The sequence below is a fragment of the Paramacrobiotus metropolitanus genome, unplaced genomic scaffold (assembly GCF_019649055.1).
Source record: "Paramacrobiotus metropolitanus isolate TYO unplaced genomic scaffold, Prichtersi_v1.0 Parri_scaffold0000139, whole genome shotgun sequence".
NCBI classification, from domain to species: Eukaryota; Metazoa; Tardigrada; class Eutardigrada; order Parachela; family Macrobiotidae; genus Paramacrobiotus; species Paramacrobiotus metropolitanus.
The window spans coordinates 78,285-99,423 of NW_026570359.1; the positions used below are offsets into that span (position 1 = coordinate 78,285).

At 44.9% G+C, this 21,139-nt stretch overlaps 2 protein-coding genes across 6 annotated transcripts; one reads left to right on the forward strand and one right to left on the reverse strand.

The window, feature by feature from the left end:
• Window positions 1–10,818: 10,818 nt before the first annotated feature.
• On the reverse strand, window positions 10,819–11,848 carry LOC129599153 (uncharacterized). The gene is made up of 2 exons (XM_055497301.1): window positions 11,689–11,848; window positions 10,819–11,593 (listed from the first exon to the last, which is right to left on the reverse strand). Exons 1-2 carry the CDS (start codon window positions 11,714–11,716, stop codon window positions 11,010–11,012), a joined length of 612 nt encoding a protein of 203 aa, XP_055353276.1. The 5' UTR covers window positions 11,717–11,848; the 3' UTR covers window positions 10,819–11,009.
• Window positions 11,849–12,160: 312 nt separating this feature from the next.
• Window positions 12,161–19,510, forward strand: LOC129599151 (kelch-like protein diablo). 5 transcript variants are annotated; one of them, XM_055497297.1, is made up of 10 exons: window positions 12,161–12,478; window positions 12,604–12,929; window positions 13,017–13,222; window positions 13,919–14,079; window positions 16,179–16,455; window positions 16,524–16,797; window positions 17,122–17,733; window positions 17,805–17,900; window positions 17,965–18,266; window positions 19,121–19,510. In XM_055497297.1, exons 4-10 carry the CDS (start codon window positions 14,000–14,002, stop codon window positions 19,241–19,243), a joined length of 1,764 nt encoding a protein of 587 aa, XP_055353272.1. In that variant the 5' UTR covers window positions 12,161–12,478; window positions 12,604–12,929; window positions 13,017–13,222; window positions 13,919–13,999; the 3' UTR covers window positions 19,244–19,510. The 5 variants fall into 5 exon arrangements, with proteins under 5 accessions (XP_055353272.1, XP_055353274.1, XP_055353270.1 ...); XM_055497299.1 differs by lacking the exon at window positions 13,919–14,079; XM_055497295.1 differs by lacking the exon at window positions 13,919–14,079 and having other exon boundaries at window positions 12,604–12,635; window positions 12,967–13,222.
• Window positions 19,511–21,139: the final 1,629 nt, after the last annotated feature.

The following is a 21,139-nucleotide window of genomic DNA, read 5'->3' on the forward strand; positions in this document are numbered from 1 at the left end:
TCTAGACGGGCGGCTTGTAGTAATTTTTGGGGAAAAGTGTCCGAACTTGGCATGGCCAGGCTGTAGTTATTTTGGCTCTGTACCGCATCCGGGAACGCTAAATTCGCTAAAGTGCTATTATTCAATAGCAGGAAATATTTAGGAATATATTAATATTTAGAAAATATTTAATATTTAGGAATATATTAGTATTTAGAAATATATAGCAGGAAATATTTTGCTGCTGGAAATATTTAGAAAAGTATCAGCAGATTGTGTCTTTATCTGTTTGTGAGTCTGTTTCTGTGGCTGCTATTTGTTACTTTAGTAATACTAAGGAAGCGTACCGCTGTTTCGCTAGCAATAAAAGACCGAAGCAAAGTTGGAAATAATTAGAGAAGTATATGCAGATCGTTTTTTTATCTGTTTGTAATTCTGTTTTTGGGGCTGCTGTTTTTTAACTAAATAATATAATGGTAGGTCCACAGAATCTCAAGGCCTCAGGAAAATTCCGTGAACTGACCGGAAGTCCATAAAACGTGAACTTAGAAAACGAATTACAATTTACACGGAGAGATGGTAAATCACTGAGCAATTGTTCTTTTTGCTGACCCTAATATCCATGATAGTAGCTGACAGAAGAGTGCGTATGGGACGCCTTACTAGATTCATTTACACTGTATTAATTATAGTTCAAACAGCAGGCGCAGGCGGGTGCACGCCATATATTTTAATGAGTGTAAACAGCGGCTAGAAAACGGCCGGTGCAGTAAGGGGCATCTAACTGCAGAGCGCATTTACGCATTGTAGTAGACGTACTGTAGTGGCCATCGTGCTAAGCGCTAACATCGCGCTGATTATGCGTTAGCTGTTCTCTATCGTGCTCTAACTCCGGACCGGCTTGTATATAGTACTGCATATAAAAAATCTAAATAAAGTACTGTAATAACTAAATAACTCTATAGCTAGCGTGGGATAATCTCGCGCTTCACGCTCTGTGCAAATTATTACCACTCTATTATTACCGTTACTGCATTTGGCGCTATCTTTTATTCAATACACTACCTTTTCGGGCACTATCTTTATTTCATGCGATAAGCTACCTAAAAAACGAAAGACTTATTAAACGTTCCCATTTCCCAAACGTTTTCAAACGGAATTCACGGCATATGGGCATAGATGCACACTGTGCAGTGGCTTTACACAAACCACAGACACTTCACAAATTCATGTAGATGGATGCACACTGTACAATACTTTACACAAAGTACTGTCATGTTATGTATCGGGTGGCTGTTACGTTAGAAGTCGGGGGGATGATGCGTGCACGACGACTTAGAAGGGATTCTTGTTTTTGCTTTTCTGCCATTTTCTATATTTTTTAGCTTTTCTTCTGATGCAGAGCAGTAAATCTGCTGGGAGACGTAACAAAAGTGAATTTGTCGTGTCCCGTTCTTTTCCGCAGTGGGGAAAACCTAGAAAATCACGGGGGTATCGCATTGCCCTTGTGACAAGTGGCGCTCCTGTTTAACAATCACCACCTCGTGTATACCGGTATCGGTGAACCCAGCGAAAAATTCGTAGTTCGCCAATGACTCTGCGCAGTGGCCGTCGATTTCAGATGGAAGAACAATCAGAAAGGTACAACGAAGTGAACGCGGTGCAAGACCCGTTAAATGTTAACGCGGAAAACGATCGCGCTGATCCAGTAGTTGAAGACGTCGTTGACGAAGAGCCACCGGCGGTCTTTCGCAGTCCTCGGGCTGCTATTCAAGTGCATGTGAATAATATTCCTCAAAACAGCGTAGCAAAGCCTACAGCAAAAAATAAACGGGCATCTCACGGTAATTCCGGGCAACAAAATGCAACACCGAACGGTGTTCGACGTGATAGCGCGATGGCAGAATATGATGAGCCGCCAATGGGCTTTAGCAGTTCCCGGGCTGCTTATCGAGGTTCTGGGGACGGTATGCCCTCTACTAGTGCACCACAGTCTTGGGAAAACAATATGAAGGCATTTCAAGAGAATTACGCGCTGCCCTCGGCCGGTTTCAGGCTTGAGGGTGTGGTAGGAGACGACGGGGAAAACGCCGAACTACCGGCGGTCTACAGCAGTCCCCTGCCTTCGTCTCGAGTTCATGGGGACGGTATTTTTGGTAACAGCGGACCGAGGCCACCGCCAAGAAGTAAAAGGGCCTCCCTACCAAATTCAGTGCAGTTTGTATCGCCTTCGGCCGGTGATCGTCGCGACAAGGCCGTCGACCGCAGAGATTGCGCACCCAGGCAGTCGCTGCCGTGTTTCGACGATTCAGAGATGTCAGACCGTATATTTTCTCAACGCCGCTTCAGTGGTGTTCCGGTACAACATTCCTTTGCGACTCAGGAACAGAACGACATGGCTCGAAGACCGGAGCTGGGCGTACCACACGATATACCGCGTGGCGAACCTCGGCAGCCTGTCATTCCCCATCCGAAGCAATTATATACAGACAGGGATGCTTTAAACCGCGAAAACATCAGTCTCAAAAAGGAGCTGGATGAGCTGCGCGCAAAACTCTTCCGGTTAGACGTCGAAGAGCTAGACAGCCGACGGAGTTTTCGTCCACATTTGTCGGGAAACCAGAGCGTCGGACCGGTGCCGCCTGTCCGATCGCAACGTAAAAGTGCTGGCAGTGGTCCCTGTTTCGATGAGCGGCCGCTGGCTTTAGGAAGTGCTGTGTATGGCGACGATGAATCAGGAAGTGTGGCAGCTGGGCTGGCTCAGCAGGTTGCCGCGTTCCTGACCCCATATTTTCAGGGATGGCCCGTTTCCGAGGCTTATCCTCAAGGGTTTTCTGCTACAGGGCGTGGACATTCGAACGGTCGGCTTGGCGGCCGTTTTCTTGCACCCCCAATGGATGCCAATACTGCGTTCGGAGACGGTTCAGACGAAGCATATTTGCCGAGACCGGGGTTGGCCGGGCGGACAATGGCATTGCCACCACCGCCTTTTGAGCCAGCTCACGGCTCACGTGGCTTTTCGTACGTACAGAAAGACCAGCGGGTTAAAACCCCCGTCTTTAAGGGGGAGAAAGATGAGCGCATCGAATGCTGGATTCAGCGCTATGAAGCGGTAGCCGTAAAAAATGGATGGGATGATTATTTCAAGTGCATTGAATTGATTAATGCACTCTAGTCTAGGGTAACGCTGCCAGATTTTACGATAAAATGGTGCAATTGTTTCCCGAGGGTTTAGGCTGGAACGACTGGAAAGCCAAACTGCAGGACAAGTATTTCGACAAAGATCGGCAGTTCTTTGCGGCGCAGCAGCTGGCTAACCGCATGTACGATTGTAAGGAAACGGTCGACGACTACTACGAGGCCGTCATCGAGTTGATTGCCGACGTAGATTACGAAATGAGCCCAAAGATGCAAGCTCATTATCTGGTCAATGGGCTTCGCTCCCATTCGGAACTGTATAAGCTGGTGGCAGCTCAAATGCCACAGACTGTACGTCGGACACTAGTCGGCCGCCCTCGCGACCCCGCACGCCGACAACGCCCGAACCTGGCGACGCTAAGCCAAGTGTCACCTGTTTCACATGTGGTGAAAAAGGACACTACAGCACAACTTGTCAATGGCAGTCAGTGCCATTCGCTAATCTGCCCGAGTCAGTCCAGCAGTATCAAGCTCCTAAGAAACAACAGTGGAAAGGAGCCGTGCCACCTCGGGCGCCGACTCCAAAAAACTTGACGCAGCAGTAAATAGAGGTAATACTGCTGCTGCCACTGTAGACAAACCTCTACCGGAAACAACACCGATCGCGGGTGTTTATAGTGCAGACACGAGCCTACCTACAATATCTACAGGCTTTACGTATACAGTAGATATTAATAATATACGAGTAGCTGCATTAATCGATACTTGCGCAGCTGTATCTATTGTTTCTCGAGAATTTTGTGAGGCGCACAGTATTCCATGTACGCCTTTACCATCTGAACATAAGGGCGTGTGTGTGGTTGGCGTCGGAGGTGGTCGCGTGTCACTTCGTACAGCGTACTGCGATGCGAATGTACGGATCGGCAAGAGTGATTTCCAACACTCTTTTTATGTTTGGGAAGGCTATCCTCAGTTCAGCGTGCTGATTGGTATGGATTTCTTACAGAGTAAGCCGCTTTCCATTGACGTGCAGGGTAGGCAGTTAATTTATTCGGCAGTTGAAGGAACCGCTGACCCGCATGGGCCAGGCCCACCGATTCCTGCTGAAGGAAGTAATGAGATTACAGCACTACCATTCAGCCAGGACACATGTGCAGCCAGTGAACTGTTGCCTGCTTCGAAACCACCACGCGGTTTCCGTAAAGTATACGCCTTATCACAAGTGGTGATACCACCACGCTCTAGCGTAATTGCCAACGCTAAGGTTTTGAAAGCTCCAGATAATGGAACTTTTATTTTCTTACCGGAAGACAGCACACTGCAGAGTGCTCAAGTGTACTCACCCAGTGCGATTGTTCAGGTGAGAAATGGGCGCTTTTGCACTATGCTAATGAATAATAGTGACCGGCGCCGGGTTATTCGAAAAGGCGCATTGCTCGGTACTATAGACTGGTATGAAGAAGAGGAAGAAGTACAGGTGCATGCGCTATCAGCCGAGGAGGAGGCACAACACGCACAAGCACTAGAAGAATTTGAAAGATTGTTACCAGAACTTCGAATTAACAAAGAGTTAACGAAAGAGCAACTGGTACAGTTACTACAAGTGCTACGTAAGAACCGTAAGGTTTTCCCAACGTCGAAAAATCCTTATGGGTTTTCAGAAGCGCAGTCTCATCATATCGACACGGGTACGGCGCAACCAGTTAATTCAACGCCGCGCAGAACATCATGGAAAGGACGTAAATTAATTCAAAATGAAGTTCAGAAAATGCTTGATAGTGGCATTATCCGAAAATCACAGTCACCATGGAGCAGTCCAGTAGTGATCGTTCATAAAAAAGACGGAGGTATACGGTTTTGCGTAGATTTTGAAGATCTTAACAAAATTACCCGGAAAAATGTTTATCCTTTGCCGTTAATTGACGACTTGTTACAAGCAGTCGGCACTGCTGACTGGTATACAGGGTTGGACTGCTTCTCAGGATTCTGGCAGATCCCGGTTGCCGAAGAGGATCAGCCAAAGACCGCGTTCTGTACGCAGGACGGTCTGTACGAGTTTTTAAGGATGCCGTTCGGGCTTTGTTACGCCCCGGCAACCTTTCAAATGACAATGGACAGCATATTAAATGGTCTTAAATGGACTATTGTACTCGTATATTTAGATGATTTGGTTGTATTTGCATGCAGTTTTGAGGAGCACTTAGAGCGACTGGATATGGTGTTGTCAGCCTTAAGAGAAGCCGGTATAACAGTACAACCGAAAAAGTGTTCGTTCGCTATGAGAGAACTCAAGTTCTTGGGCCACATAATCGACGCTAATGGTGTACGTACTGATCCCGACAAAATAAAAGCTATATCCGGTTTTCCTAAGCCGGTTAGTCAGACGGATGTTAAGTCATTTTTAGGACTCGCCAGTTATTACCGAAAGTTTATCAAGAACTTTGCGCATTTGGCTCAGCCACTTACTGTATTGACCAAGAAGGAAGTTTATGTGACAGCGGTATGGGGCGAATTAGAAGACAAAGCGTTTAGTTCTCTTAAGGAAGCTTTATGTACAGCGCCAGTTTTGTCCAGATATGACCCGAATAAGCCTATAGTTATTGATTGCGACGCGTGCGGGTATGGGCTAGGTGCAGTGTTGTCACAAGACGGGCACATTGTAGAATGTGCAAGTCGGGGTTTATCTGCTGCTGAGAAAAAGTACGGTATCACAGAGCTGGAATGTCTAGCAGTGGTGTTTGCGGTGACAAAATTTCGGCATTATGTGGAATTTGGGAAGTTCACAGTCCGCAATGATCACAAAGCCTTGACCAGTCTTCGCAAGCATCGTGGTCCAAATGCTCGTTTGACCCGATGGGCGTTATTGCTGGACCCGTACGATATGGTGCTCGAGTACCGTAAAGGCTGCCTTAACGGCAATGCTGATTGTTTAAACCGCTTTCCGATTGATGAACCACCAATCGACGAAGTAGACTTGCCGGAAGTGGCTGCGTGGGTGATTTCATGCGATGTTACCGATGACTACGAGTGCTTGCGTAAGGAACAAGAGAAGGACGAAGTACTGCGTGAATTAGTGAGAAATGTCGCCGATTTAAGTAAAGCGCATGCGCCGTTTTATGAACGGTTCGTCATTCAGCATGGTGTGTTGTACCGGACACGCCGGCATAACGGCTGTGATCACCTGTGTTTCGTGGTGCCCAGACATACGAGGGCGGACATACTGAGATCGGCTCATGACATTCCGATGGCCGCTCATATGGGCGTAGAGAAAACCTGGGACATCGTGGCACGCAGGTTTTACTGGACCGGCATGATTTCGTATGTGCGCAGATACATCGAGTCATGTGAGGAATGTCAAGCGCGAAAGATTCCGAAGAAAGGAACTCATGGCCTTCTTCAGCCAATGCCAATTCCGCCGGCATTCCACACCCTAGCAATGGACATTCTCGGTCCATTTCCTGTTTCGGATAAGGGAAACAAGTATATAGTGGTTGCAGTCGACCACTTAACTCGCTTTGTGATAGCAAAGGCGCTGCAAAAGGACACCGCACAAGAGGTAGCGGACTTCTTTATAACTGAAATTGTATTTAAATATGGGACACCTTCGAAACTGCGGACCGACCGCGGGACTCATTTCCGCAATCAGTTGTTAATGTCCGTAACGGACATTTGCGGCGTGAAGCAGTTAAAAACAACTGCCTACCACCCAGAAGGCAATGGATTATGTGAGCGCCAAATGGCACCTATAGCAGAGGCGCTTTCAATGTTTGTAGATAGCAAACACCGTGACTGGGATGTGTACGTGCCGGCTGTTGTTTTTGCTCACAATTGCGCTAAGCAGTGTACTACCCAGGCCAGCCCGTTTTACCTGCTATTCGGAAGAGAGGCAACGTTGCCTCTAGACACAGTTTTCAAGACCAATCAGCAAAAGGGTTACACTGACTATCCTGCGTACACTAAAGAATTTATTCAGACTCTCGAATCCGCTCATGAAACTGCACGTGTACAAATACGGGAGCAGCAAAATAGAGATGCTGCTAGGGTGAATGAGCACCGTACAAATACTGTATTTGAGGAGGGCAGTTTGGTTCGGGTACAGCAGTTTGCAAGAAAGAAAGGTCTAGCCGACAAGCTATCTTTTAAATTTAAGCAGCCCTATCGTGTACTTAAACGTTGTTCTGATAATGTATACAAATTAATACCTTTATTTGGTAAAAACCCGAAGCCGGACAAGTACAACGTTGACCGAATGCAGAAATACATCCCACGTATTTCCGGTGTTGTGGATACAGCAGCAAATTTGCCGGGTAATTCCCAACAAACTTCTGCTCGAGATCCACCGTCAGAATTGCAATCAGCTGACCACATCACCAAAAAGGGAAAACATCGTGGAAAAAAGCGGGTCAACTACCGACTACTAACTCGCAGTCTAAAACCAGCGCCGTCTGTGTCGAAACGTGGACGGTTGATTAGGCGTCCAACTCGATACATAAACGAGCATTAAGCGCCGCCTTCCGGCACTGGAAGAGTAGCTTTCTATTGGCTGCTAGCTGATTTAGTTCACACGCGCCAGGTCAAGAAGACAAAGAGCAGTCACGCCGCACTGCTGATCAGTTTATAAAGTGAGCTGTCAACATTCACTCTAAGAATTCATTTTCAGACCGAACAAGTTTCTTATTTTTAAATTTTTTTTGTCTCAAAGTTTTCGTTAATATGAATTACGATAATCAGTTTCCATGCGGTGCCTGTCGCGCCGCTTACGCTCGATCGTACGTAGAGGGAACTCCTTTCGAAATCCCCTCTTGCCCACATGTTGCAGTCCGCAGTTTTGGGGAGATTCCTTTTGGCTGCTTTACTGAGGAGGACTATCAGTTGGTCCCCGCGCGTACTCGCGTGTTATTCACTGCAGCCTGTTCGAGATTAAAGGCTGCTTATCAAGAATTACGTGAGTCGCCCCGTCATCAAGCATGCCTGTCGGAAGCCATGAAAGGGGCGCTGAATGAAGCTCACCGAGTCTTCTTTGAAAACTTTACGGTGACCCTCTACGATTTCGGACCGGAACCGAGTGGCGTATTCCAACCCACCGCTGCAGGCGACCGTTCACACGGCAGCCAACACGTCTGCTGCAGCCCTGTTCAGTAGCCAAGGCCTTTCGGGGATCTTTCCCGGCTGCTCGGGCGTGACACTGCCGGCAGTAGTGTTCAATGGAAGTCCTTCCATTACATCCGTAGCTGGCCCACCAGTGACTTATGCAGCCACTTCGAATAACGCCAGCTTGCAAGGCCCTTTGGGGACCTTTACCGGCGGTTCCAGCGGAAACCCTTCCGCTGTGCACATGGCTGGCACAGCAGCAGCTCCCGTGGCAGCTGCGTATCATGCCAACGCGCAAGGCCTCTCGGGGACCTTCCTTTACCGCTCAAGTGGAAACCCTTTTACTGTGTTTATAGCTGGCACAACAACAGCTAATGCAGCAGCTGCTTATCGTGCCAGCGGGCAAGGCCTCCCTGGGACCTTTAATAATACCGGTTTGCCGATTTCAGCGCCGTCTGGAATCATGCCTAGCAGATTTTCATCTGCTCCGCTTCTTGACGGCGCCCTTGGCACGTTGAACAGTGGTGTCCGCACTGCTACCAGTTCGGTGGTGCATCCTTACGCACCTGGCATGTCTGTTCCGCAGCCCAGCGTTGAACCAACAACGCTTCGAGGAAAAACCGCTCGAGAGCTGTTGGATACCCGTTACACGAAGTACAGCGGCACGATTAGCAGCAAAACTACTCGCAATCAAATCAATATAAATGGTGGGCTGCATGGGAGTATCAAGAAGTGGAAGGATACGGTTGCCTGGTGAAGAGATTTCCTCTCTTGATGCGGGAGTCCCCGAACGTTGCGCAAATGGTGTACGAATGCACCATTCCATTTGGGTACACTGGACCATCGGCAGCCGATGTCGCACGTCGACGTCCCGACATCGTAACCCCGTCTCACTGGATTCCCGGCGAGAAATCTACGCAACCACCGGCACCATTTCAAGACGTTACTGAAGAGGGAGACAGCAGTGCCGATAACATGCCATTGGCTGCTGAAGCCGAAAACTCAGGGGAAAAAGAGGATGGAACGGACACACACCAGAGCAAGCTTAGCGAAAAAGCTGCTGACGCGTTCGACGGCATGGATGTCGTCTCTGAAGGAGAAGCGGAAAACGATATCAATGGCGCGTTTGTCCGAGCCAAACTGACGCTGGAGAACGCAACGTCCGAAGCGAGCGAGCTGGTACCGAACGCGGCCACCGATCCGCTCTGTCTTGAGCCTTGTGAAGTGGCCACCAACACACTGGAAAACATGGACATCGTCACTGAACGCGAGAAGGTGAACAGTGTCGCAGCGGCCGAAGATGGCGAAGGAACTGCGGAGCCGACGGATCCGTATGACCTTCCATTGGACTGTTCTGAGTAGCCTGTTTTAGTAAGCACAATCTTTGGGTACTTTATTCCATTTTGTCATTTCTTTTACAAGTATTACTGTATTTTAGCCATTTGGGAGTGATACTTTTTCTTGTTTGCTTTCTTTTAATTTGTACGGGCTGAGGGCAGCCCTTTTCCCACCGAGGGAGGATGTGTCATGTTGTGTATCGGGTGGCTGTTACGTTAGAAGTCGGGGGGATGATGCGTGCACGACGACGTAGAAGGGATTCTTGTTTTTGCTTTTCTGCCATTTTCTATATTTTTTAGCTTTTCTTCTGATGCGGAGCAGTAAATCTGCTGGGAGACGTAACAAAAGTGAATTTGTCGTGTCCCGTTCTTTTCCCATTAAATGCCTATGCGGAGCAGTAAATCTGCTGGGAGACGTAACAAAAGTGAATTTGTCGTGTCCCGTTCTTTTCCGCAGTGGGGAAAACCTAGAAAATCACGGGGGTATCGCATTGCCCTTGTGACAGTACTGACTTTTCACCCATTCACGAAATTAGGTATATGTGGATGGATGCACACTGTGCAGTACTTTATACAAAGTACTGACTTTTCACCTATTTCACGAAATTAGGTATATGTGGATGGATGCACACTGTGCAGTACTTTACACAAAGTACTGACTTTTCACTATTTCACGAAATTAGGTATATGTGGGTGGATGCACACTGTGCAAAACTTGTATTAGTACTTGTCTGGATGATGTACTTATGTTGTACATAAATTTATGTACTGTATAAACTCGTAGGTACACAGTTCAACCTGAATTTGTACAACTTTAAAAGTACAAGTACAAGTTTCCTTTAAAACGAAAAACTCCTGCGCATAGCGTTGACCAAAATTGATATGATTCTGCAACGTACTTATCGTTTCCATCCCACCGGTTATCTTGCATAGTTTATTGCTGCGCGAGTGTTCCGCTTATTCGGCATCTATCAGTTACGGACACGGTAGCAGCTTTTGCGTCACCTAGTGTCCTGTAAAGGAGAGCAGGGAACGAAATATGCTGAAAGATAAAGCGTAAGCTGGAAATCTAATGCTAATTGGTGTCACATCTGGCAGATGCCCCCCACCTTGATTTTTATTTCGGACAGATTCATCAACATGAAAAGGCGTTGGCATCTGATTCATTTAGATTTACGTAGATTTAACCTATCTTGAGAGCTCATTAAGGCAAAGATTAACGATATTGTGTTACTGCGGTTCATCAAGCAACAAAACGTGTGTTTAAATCTCCCATTTTTATGCTTTAATATCCGTTTATCGAATTAATACAATACAATTAGTGAATTATAAAAGAAAGCATAGAAACAACTCTATAAAACATTACATGGTCTTGTCGTTTATCACTGCAACGACGTTTGCATAGTAATGAATTATGTACAGGTATGTACAAATGACTAATTAAGCACTGCATGCAAAACGATCTTAATTTTCAAGATGTACCACTTGAAAATTGCGCACGACATCGGCATAAGCAGGAGGCAAATCCGTGTGCAGCTCGAACAGTTCACTGTACAATGGCGGTGCATCTAGTACGCCGGCATCGGCCGGGGACGATCCCGTCGATATGGAAGTAACAATACCGTCGACATCTTCCGTTGCTTCCACTATTGCATTCCTTCGGCAATGCAACCTCTTCCTGTTCTGGTGCGGAATACCCCTGCGATGCTGCACTTCTCCTGTACACGTCAGGCTAGCGCTCTCACGCAGTCCACCGAGGAGCGTCCAAACGGTATCGATAATTTCCATAAAAAGGAGAGATCCTTTCATAACGAACCCGATAACAGTGTCTCCCTGAACAGTAACTATCACGGCGCTGGTGGATAGGAATGCAGTGTATACCGAGGAAAACACACAAGCCAATAATCCTCGTACGGGAAAGCAAGGCTGCCGGTACCAGGTTTTCAGCCACGATTGTGCGTACTTCAATCGGAGAAAAAGTCCGGTAAGGTTCCCGAACGGTATCCAGATTATTATGGTATATTTCACGATGACATCGACGACGGTATCTGCAAAGTAACCGGTGCTATTTAAAGGGGAAACAGGCTGAGAACAGCTAAAAGGGATTACTTATATTTTAGCTGATATCCTACTGAATACATACCTTTTACGCTGAACTGACACGTCAGCATCACAGTCCCTACGACTAATTTTAAAACAAAGAAATTCCGTAAAAAATAATATCGCTAGATTTCAACGTAATCTAGCTTCAACCCTTTAGCTAGCATAGTCATTTCACTAACGAACAGACATGCGCACAGAAGAGTGCAGCGCGAGTCGCTATATATACCGAATTACAGTATATGCCTTCTACGACGCATATTTTGTTTACATTTCTTTGAATTACACGTGGTTAAGATAACTCATTCTGTCGTCGGATAAGGCGACTAAGCGTGTTTACAAAAATAAACAACACATGTAGACGGATTACCATTTATCTGCGCGGCACACGTGTCGAAGTGTGACTGAAAGTGTGTTATTGAATTATTCGGCGTACGACGATGAGCTCATATCGCCACACGTGAGACCCAACCTATAATCGAGAAAACGCTATCGCTACTTGTAATTTTCTAATATCCATTCTCCTTATCAAACGGTTAAAATTTTATTTGTGTAGTTGTTTTTGAGCAATAAGCAGTACCTGAACAAATGTAGGTAGGAGCATTCTAAGCGATGATAAAGGGAAACCGTTTAATCCTGTTATCTCGCTGTTCACAGTTCACACGTTCTTTTGCCGCTGACCGTTAACACTTCTTCCAGGTTTTAGTACGCCGAAAAGGCAATATTATATAGTAGCCGGTGTCGCTAGTTACAAGTGTGCTATAGGCGATCACGAATACAAATGTGATGATGGACAGAATTTAAATCGATTTGAGATTTAACGAGTTAAATGTGTAAGTAGCGGGCTATGCTTGGACTATCAATATGACAAAGCTATAATTAATTCATAAATGTACATGTGTCTGTGTAGCACTGTACTTTGTGGCTGTAGAGCATACTGTAGATGATGTATCCCTAGGTACATTCCACTCCATACTCCACTATCTACAGGTAAAGCAGGCCGTGGTCGCTTTGAAATATCGATCGAAAGGATTCCCTGCTTAGCGTTCTACCAGATCGACGTGGAAGCTGTTTGATACGTGGATAGTAGTTCGTTAAAGCTAATATGCGTACCCAATGTTTATATTTATTAATACATCGAATCACATTAGGTAATTTTATTCATTATCTGGGTAATTTTTTTTCTATCTGCACAATTCCGAACTCATTGTGCACGAAAAACAAGAACCACAAGCCTTGCACGGACAATTTCAATAAGAGTCCCAGTTTGGGAACACTGAACTTGTAAGTTTCTGTACAAATTTTTGCCTGTACCTCCTAGTGTGAATGGATCCTACTAGCTCCGAACCTTCTCCTTCGATTTTTCTGCAGCCTGTTCTGAATGTTCCTAATGACCGTTTTGATGTGTCGCTCCGAGGAGCGGACGATCAGTCCAAACCAATCCAATGGATTCCCTGTCACCGTGCAATTCTCGTAGCTAAAAGTACCTACTTCCGGTCCATGTTCGCTTCACAGATGAAGGATTCTCATGAAGAACAAATCCAGCTGCAGGATATTCCTCATGAAATTCTTGACCAGTAAGTGCAGCTGTACGTCTGTAGCCGGCAGAAAGGTTGACAGGCTCACGGAACAAACCTTTTTGCCGGCAAAAAGGTTTGTTAACTTTTTTGACGGGCAAAATGGCTCACGGTTGGTAAATATACGTGTTACGAGGTCCGGTGCCTAGATCTGTTGCAAATAACTGTTGATAACTATTAACTCATGATTTCGACTTATCTTTAGTATCGATAGTCTTTCAAATATAAAAGCATTCCGTCCACCAGTTCTTGCAGTAGTGCGAACTCAGTTTTTTGCAAAAATTATTGATAACGCAAATTTATGTAAATTTACGATTACTAGTTGCCAGTTTGAAATCGGAGTAGAAGTCAGATAAGAGAGACCGCTCAAGGCATCATACACAACACAGCAAGTATCGAAAAATAATTCTTTAATGCAACACAAAATACCCCTTTATAGATTGGTAAACCATAGTTCTGGGATGATTTTCAGCTTACCCGTCCGTGTAACCGATGCGCTTCGACGTTGAAGCGCAACCGTTACCCTAACTACGAGTAACTCGCAACTCTCCTGCACAGATCAACAAAATTTTTGTTTGTTGGAACTAAAAGTGCATCCAGCGACCCAGACTCACACTCCAAATCTCATAGTTAACATTTTTGACGTACAGTAATACCACATTTACCACATTATAGCATCAAAAATGAATTTTTCAGTTCCACTTTGGTGTTCAATTTCTTTCTTGGCACGGAAGCGTACTCGACTTATGATTGGACGATTGATTTTTTTGCTGAGTCATGGCTAATTTTTTACGCGGCTCCCCATTACCCGACGCGCATCGATTATCCAAATGCAATTGGCCTCTACCAATGTATCTGTAAGTCTATAATCATAAACGTTCGACTGCACTACTGAACTCGCTTACGGGGAAAAATGTTTTTTTATCAGACATTGGATATTTAGATTAGAATCGCCTCTAAACTTCTGTAGATCAGAAGCCGCTATTACTGTCTGCCTGTGTTTTGTCAGTCCAGTACGGTCACAAGGTGGTCAGAAATGTTGTTTGGCATTAAAATGACAAAACACAGTTGTTTTTATATGTTGTTTGACATTAACTTTGTGAGACTGCGTGCCGGGCAGGATGGCTCACTTTGGTGAGCCTGGGTGCCGGGCAAGATAGCTCACGTTCGTGAGCCATCTTGCCCGGCAAAATGGCTCACGATTACATGTGAAGTTTGTGTTATCTGTACACGAACATTAAGCTAGGACAACAAAACTGGATATCAGTACTATTGAATCACGTTTATCTCGCAAAAAAGTATCAGTTCACCGTGCCTAATGCAGTCTTTGAAACACCGCAAAATTAATAAGACTATCGTGACACATTTAAGTTTTTAACCATTGCGCGGCGCATAATTACACACATAATTATTCAGTTTGTAGTTGTATAGGTAACACAGTGAAAAAGAGTGCATTCAAGTACCATTAGCTAAAATTATTCTTCGGTTTGGGTAGAGAAACCCTTACACGTGAGCCATCCTGCCCGGCACACAGGCTCACGCTCATACAAGTAAGATAGCCACGCAAGTGTCTAAATAGTGACTCTGAAGTCCATAATTATGCCGCTCTTGTCAGATGCGCTGTGCCATGGCAGTGCTATTGCATAATACTTAGGCGAGCCGCTTGTGTATATTCCATAATATTATCTTCTAAGGTAAGTTGGTAACGTTACTAACTTATTTCGCTTCATCATGCAGCAAAATCATCATGATATAGCTAAAAAAAGAGCAGAGCAAAAACTTTTAAGTTTTCGAGTGCAAACGTTCTTGAGACATCCTGCCCGGCACGCAGGCTCACGAACGTGAGCCGGTCAGAATGGCCCACGCCTGTGAGCATATTTGACAAACGGGATTGCTCTAGAGTATAAGGATTTGGCACCTGTACGGTAAAAATAAGGTATGCGACAGTTGCCTTTACGTGATCTTTGCAACAATTAGAATAACATGTGAGACTTGAAACTATTGCAAACTTTACAGTGCACATACCGTATGTGCACTTTTACCGTGAGCCATTTTGCCAGGCAGGATGGCTCACGGGTCCCAAATTTCACCACATGCTTGGCGGCATTGTGCACAAGTCTAAAGCTTTGTTGATAAGTGCTAATGTTGATTGACACCTTCGATATTTTGATAACCGAACAACAAATTAGAACACCATGGAAAACCCATTTTTGGTCTACGCAGACACGTATGCAGGTAGTACTTATTTAAATCAATAGGAATAGTTTTATGCAAATTTAATAACGCTTCTGTGAGAAATTTAAGAATGCTGTCCGTGCCTTTCACTAGCAGTACACTTATGGTTAGCACAGCAAAGCAGTCAGCCAGTCTTCATAAGAATCGTGGTACAATACTCCCAACGTATGTAGATTATTATTGTATACCTATCACAAGGTCCAAAGAGCTGGTACAAAATAAAAAAACAACTTTACCCCAAAAATTTGTTGGCGAAATTTTTCCCAGTTGGCTAAAGTACATATGTTACCGTACGTAGCTTCTGTACATATTGTACTGCACTAACACATATGTATGCAGAACAAAACCCGATTTAATTAAATGCGTTATCTCGTTCGCATAGCGTCTTCACAATGGCGGTCACACTGCGGTGATCCATGATCGTGAGCCATTTCGCCCGTAAAAAGTTAACAAACCTTTTTGCCGGCAAAAAGGTTTGTTCCGTGAGCCGTGAGCCAGTCAACCTTTCTGCCGGCTACATACGTCGAAAAGAAAAAATAAACTTTGGCGAGTTCCGTACATAAACGGTGCAGTAATTCATTGAATGAATTCTATGTATACCAGCATGAAATCATGATTAGCACGATGTTTCAAAAACTCTGGCTCCAAAGGAAGTTGTAAATGTTTCTTACTTAACTAATCCGCGTACATAAATACTCACAATGTGTTTAATTAATTACAGGATTGTTCGGTACATTTACACGGAAGAAATCGCTTTAACCACAAACAATGTTCTGTTACTGCTGGAATCAGCGCTATTCTTCGATGTAACCGAGATTATCACTGCATGTAAAGAGTTTTTGGAGAAAAACATGGACACCGAAAACTGGTTAGCCACACAGCGCACGGCGAAATCCCTGTCCTGCCGCGATATAGTCGAAATCAGCGAAAAGTTCGTCGTAAACAATTTTTCAGTAGTTTCACGGTGTGATGATTTTCTAAAGATCAGCGAATCTCAAGTAAGTGGACATGCACATAAAGAGCAATTATTAATCGCTGTTAATGACACCAGTTTATCATTTTGCAGATGATCAAACTCATTGCTTCTGACGATCTGTTTGCAAAGAGCGAGGACGAAGTGGCGGATGCTGTGATGCGCTGGTTTAATACCGATCGAACTAAACGGATTCTTGGCGTCGGTGAAATTCTGCCGCTTATTCGAGTGCCGTTTCTGAGCGCTGAGCGAGCCAAAACAGTTCGGAGCATGCATATGGATCAAGAAAAAATACCAGTTGATCAGTCTCAAAAGGTCATGGACGGCATAATCCGGCAAACGCCATATCAACATCGCGATTCATACAGTAAGCCTTGTATATGCATACAGGAAGTACGACATTTAAGATATTTGCCAGGACGCGGTCAGAGGCTTTCCCTCAGAAAATTGCTTTTGGTTGCAAGATGGAATAGGCACAGGAATTGCTTAAAATCTATTTTAAGCGGCAATGGCCCAGTAGGCGTGTCCAGAAACAAACTATTAGTGTCGAAAGTATTGTCAATGCACAGAATACGTACTGTATATATTTCTATATACAGAAGAATAAAGGTCTAGCATACAGAATGATAAAGAAGCAAGAAATAAACCCCTAAGAACCATACCGAAAACCGGCCATTTTGGCTCTTTGTAGAACCGATCCTAGTTGCTGTGGGCGGCGATCACAGACCAAAATGCGTTCATCGTTTTGATCCGGTTACCAAGGCATGGATTCCCGTACGACTGCTACCTCCATCGCAGAAGAAACAACCCGGCAATTTACCAATTATCGTCACGCCGAGCGGTAGTGTGCTGATCTACGAACTGATATATGACGATGCAATCGCGCGTAGCTGCATGTGGCGATATGATTCCGATACGGACCAATGGGAGCGCTGGACCCCGCTGCCCGTCGGGCGGTGCGAGGGTCCGCTGGTGGCCAGTGAAAAGGTGTATGTCCTTGTTAGCGGCGACCAATCGCAGTGCTTCGTATGCTATAATGATACTTCGAAGGAATGGGACCATTGTGGCACTTTTCCCGGAAAGGTTTTACTGTCTTCGGCGATGACGGTGGATGATAACGGGTGCATCTATAAGCTTGGCGGCCATGACCATTCTTACAAAGTCGATAAGAAAGGTCGTCTTTCGGATGCCGCATATTGCTTCGATCCACGCGACAAGACGATCAAAACGTTGGCGAAGATGCCGTCAAAACGGTACAAAAGCTGCGTCGCTGTTGGTCCCGATGGACTGATATATGTCATTGGTATAAGACATACCGTATATCTTTACTACCGGCTTTTAGATAGATTGTGCGTTTGCTTTTGGTATGTTTAGGTGGAATACGCTCGGAGCATATGCGAAAATTCAAAGAATTTTTTGTCGACTGTTGTGACGTGTACAATCCGAGAACCAACCAATGGCAGACAAAATGTGAGTTGTGCACTTTCAAGGTAGAATCGGACGCTGAATTTACCAGCACACCTTATTTATTCAGATGCAAAGCGGTGGGCTGTATCATCCGACTCTACTCGATTACTCACATTCGATGGGAAACTCCATTTATTCAGCCATACAATGGTATATTATGATGCAGTTCAGGACAGCTGGACCCATTTCGCAGACCGACCACCGCTGCTGGGTGAATATTGCGGTTATGGGCTAGTTCCACAACACGTTGTCCGCAAATGGATGCAACAGCCCGGCTCGTGCGTGAACTTGGACGTGCATTCATGCGTAGCTCATGCCCGGCTCAAACGTACAGGCGTTCCCTCAAATGTGCCAGAGGCCGCTCAGAAGGTCACTGATAGTATTTGAACCTTGTTACTCTTCGACGCACTAAGACGACCAAATGTTGTCCATTTTCATATACACCTGTGGAACGTTTCGTACCAAAGAAAAAAATTGAATCGTTTTTTCGCGCCTTGTAGTCACAGTAGACATCTGTATACATGCTGTAGATACCCTGTAGACCTATCGGTAGTCACCTGGTTTCTTAGGATGTATACCGCGTGTCTACAACGGTGTCTACAGGTAGTCTACGGATGTCTACCGCTGTATACAGGTAGCCCTTCTTAGCATCAGCTCGATACTCTGCCTGTATACACCGGTAGTCACTTGTAGACAGCCCGTAGACACCACTGTAGACATACTGTAGTCACCTGGTTTCTTAGGTTTCTTAGGATGTATACGGGTTGTCTACAGGGAGTCTACAGGTTGTCTACGGATGACTACAGTGACTACAAGAAGGAAAAAAACGTTCCAGTTTTTTTCTTTGGTACGAAACGTTTCATATATAATATATGATTTATTCCGACAGCATTAATTTTGCTGATGTTTTTACCCGGCTTCGTCGATTGCGTTTCTGTCTGTGCATGATTGTTAGTGACGTCTTTTTGCCAACTTGTCAGATAAAAAATGGAAAAAAATACTCGTAGTTCCCGGGAATTTACAGTGCTACAGTATTTCCGTACATTCTGTTAGAACTAGGAGACAGGAACAGACTGCTGGACAGATGCTTTTTAATTTCAGACCGAAGTGCCCTATAGGCATTAAAACAGAAAAAAAAACACAAACAAATCTGGCAGAAAAAGGTGCTGCCTACGAAATGAAAACTATTATTGACAATCATGATTATCAGATTATATTTCTAGGTAGCATTGTACATGTGCAACCAGGAAGTGTACGAACCATCGCCATACTTGGTCGAAATGGTCAACTTCAAGGATTTGTCATCGCAGTATAACCTCCGCAAACCGAAGCGAATCAAGCCATAGCAAAGAAGAAAATCGGAGGAAGTACGTTGGCAATGCGTCCGATGTAAGTGTTTGTGCGGATACAGAAAATTAAGATGAAGATACTCAGTGTTAGCGGCGCTGGCTTCTTTAAGGTTGCTCTCAAAACGGTCGATCTGTTCGAATAATCTCTTTTTTTGTTAAACTTCAGCTTTTTTTACCGACCAGACGTTGAAGTCCCGTTGACCGTTTTGTCTACGGGACTTTTCCTAGTAAACGTACTCTGGAGCCGTAGCGCATGTACGGTGCATCCACTTCAGTGCGGATTATCAAGCACCAAAAGAATTTTAGACAACCATAATCTGGTCTTAATATGAATCCGTTTATCAGAAACTATCAAGCGATTAAATGGATTATAAAAGGCAGCATGCAAAATCACAACTCGCATGAACATGGTCTCTGTGTGTATTACTGCAGCAACGTTTACGTAATAATGAGTTAACGTTTACATCGTACAGGTATGCAGTACGTACTTTATTATGTACAAAATACTACACACATCTTGTTAAGCACTGAATTGTGTCTTAACCTTTAAAATGTGCCACTTGCAAATTACGCACAACATCGGCATAAGCAGGAGGCAGATCCGTATGCAGCTCGAACAGTTCACTGTACAGTGGCGGTACGTCCAGGTATACCGACGTCTGCCGGAGACGATTCAGCAGATATGAAGGGAACAAGGCCGTCCACATCCTCTGTTACTGCCACTATTGCATTTCCTGCGGCAGTACAACCTCTCCATGTTTTGGTGCGGGTTACATCTTCGATGCTTATCTTGTTCTGTACACGTCTGCAAGCTCTCAGACAGTACCGAGGAGCGTCCAAACGGTATCTATAACTTCCATGAAAAGGAGAGTTCCTTTTGTAATGAATCCGACGATGGTTTCTCCCTGGACACTAGCTATCGCGGCGCCGATAGACATGCACACGGTGTATATCGTGGACGTTACACGTTCTGGAGAGCATGGCTGCCGGTACCAGTTGCATTGCAAAGGTTGCGCGTGCTCATTAACCGGACCGGCTTGTACAAAGGGTTACAATAACATGCACATTATGACAAAAAGTCCGCATTCGCACCATTTGTGCTGAGGATACAAGGCTACAAGCCAATATTACAACAGCCACGGCTAATTTGAAGATTAATAAAAAAAATTACATACTAGATAATCGAGCCAGCATTCGCAATTGTCTAGTTTCAACCCTTCAGCCCCTTCATCGCCATTTTGTCTGTTAAACAGAATGCGCAGACCAAGTGGTACGTGAGTACGTAAAATCTCACGTAAAATGTTTTGTAGTTTACATTTTACGTGAGTACGTTGCTTTCTAAACCGTCGTATACGGCGCGTATTTTTTACGTTTCGTTGAAGTACACGTGGCCGAGATATCTCATTCTTTCGTCCGATAAGACGATATATGTTTACAAAAACAAACCACATATGTAGGCGGATTATTAGCGCGGCACATGTGTCAAAGTGTGACTGACTCGTTGACCATGGTTCCATACGATCGGCATTGTGTGTAGTGCAGCGCAGCACATATTATAATTACTCTGTATTTGTGCAAATATAAGCCGATTTCTTCCTTGTTGACACAAATTCGTTCCTGATAAGCTATCCTATTAGGATTGCTTATCAGGAACGGACAGGAACACCAAATTTGTTATAACAACTTTGGTGAATCAACAGAGTAGTCAGTCAATACAGATGCAAATGGGCGTACACGGAGAAGGAACTCAGTCAACAAGAATAACATGGTTACACAACCAACCCATTACGCCGTAAGGTGAGCTGAGAGTACAAAAAATGCCCAAGCCTTTCACAATGATCACATTTGCCTCTAGTGCACGCAAAATCTAATTAGGCAGTAGAGGGTTTTTTC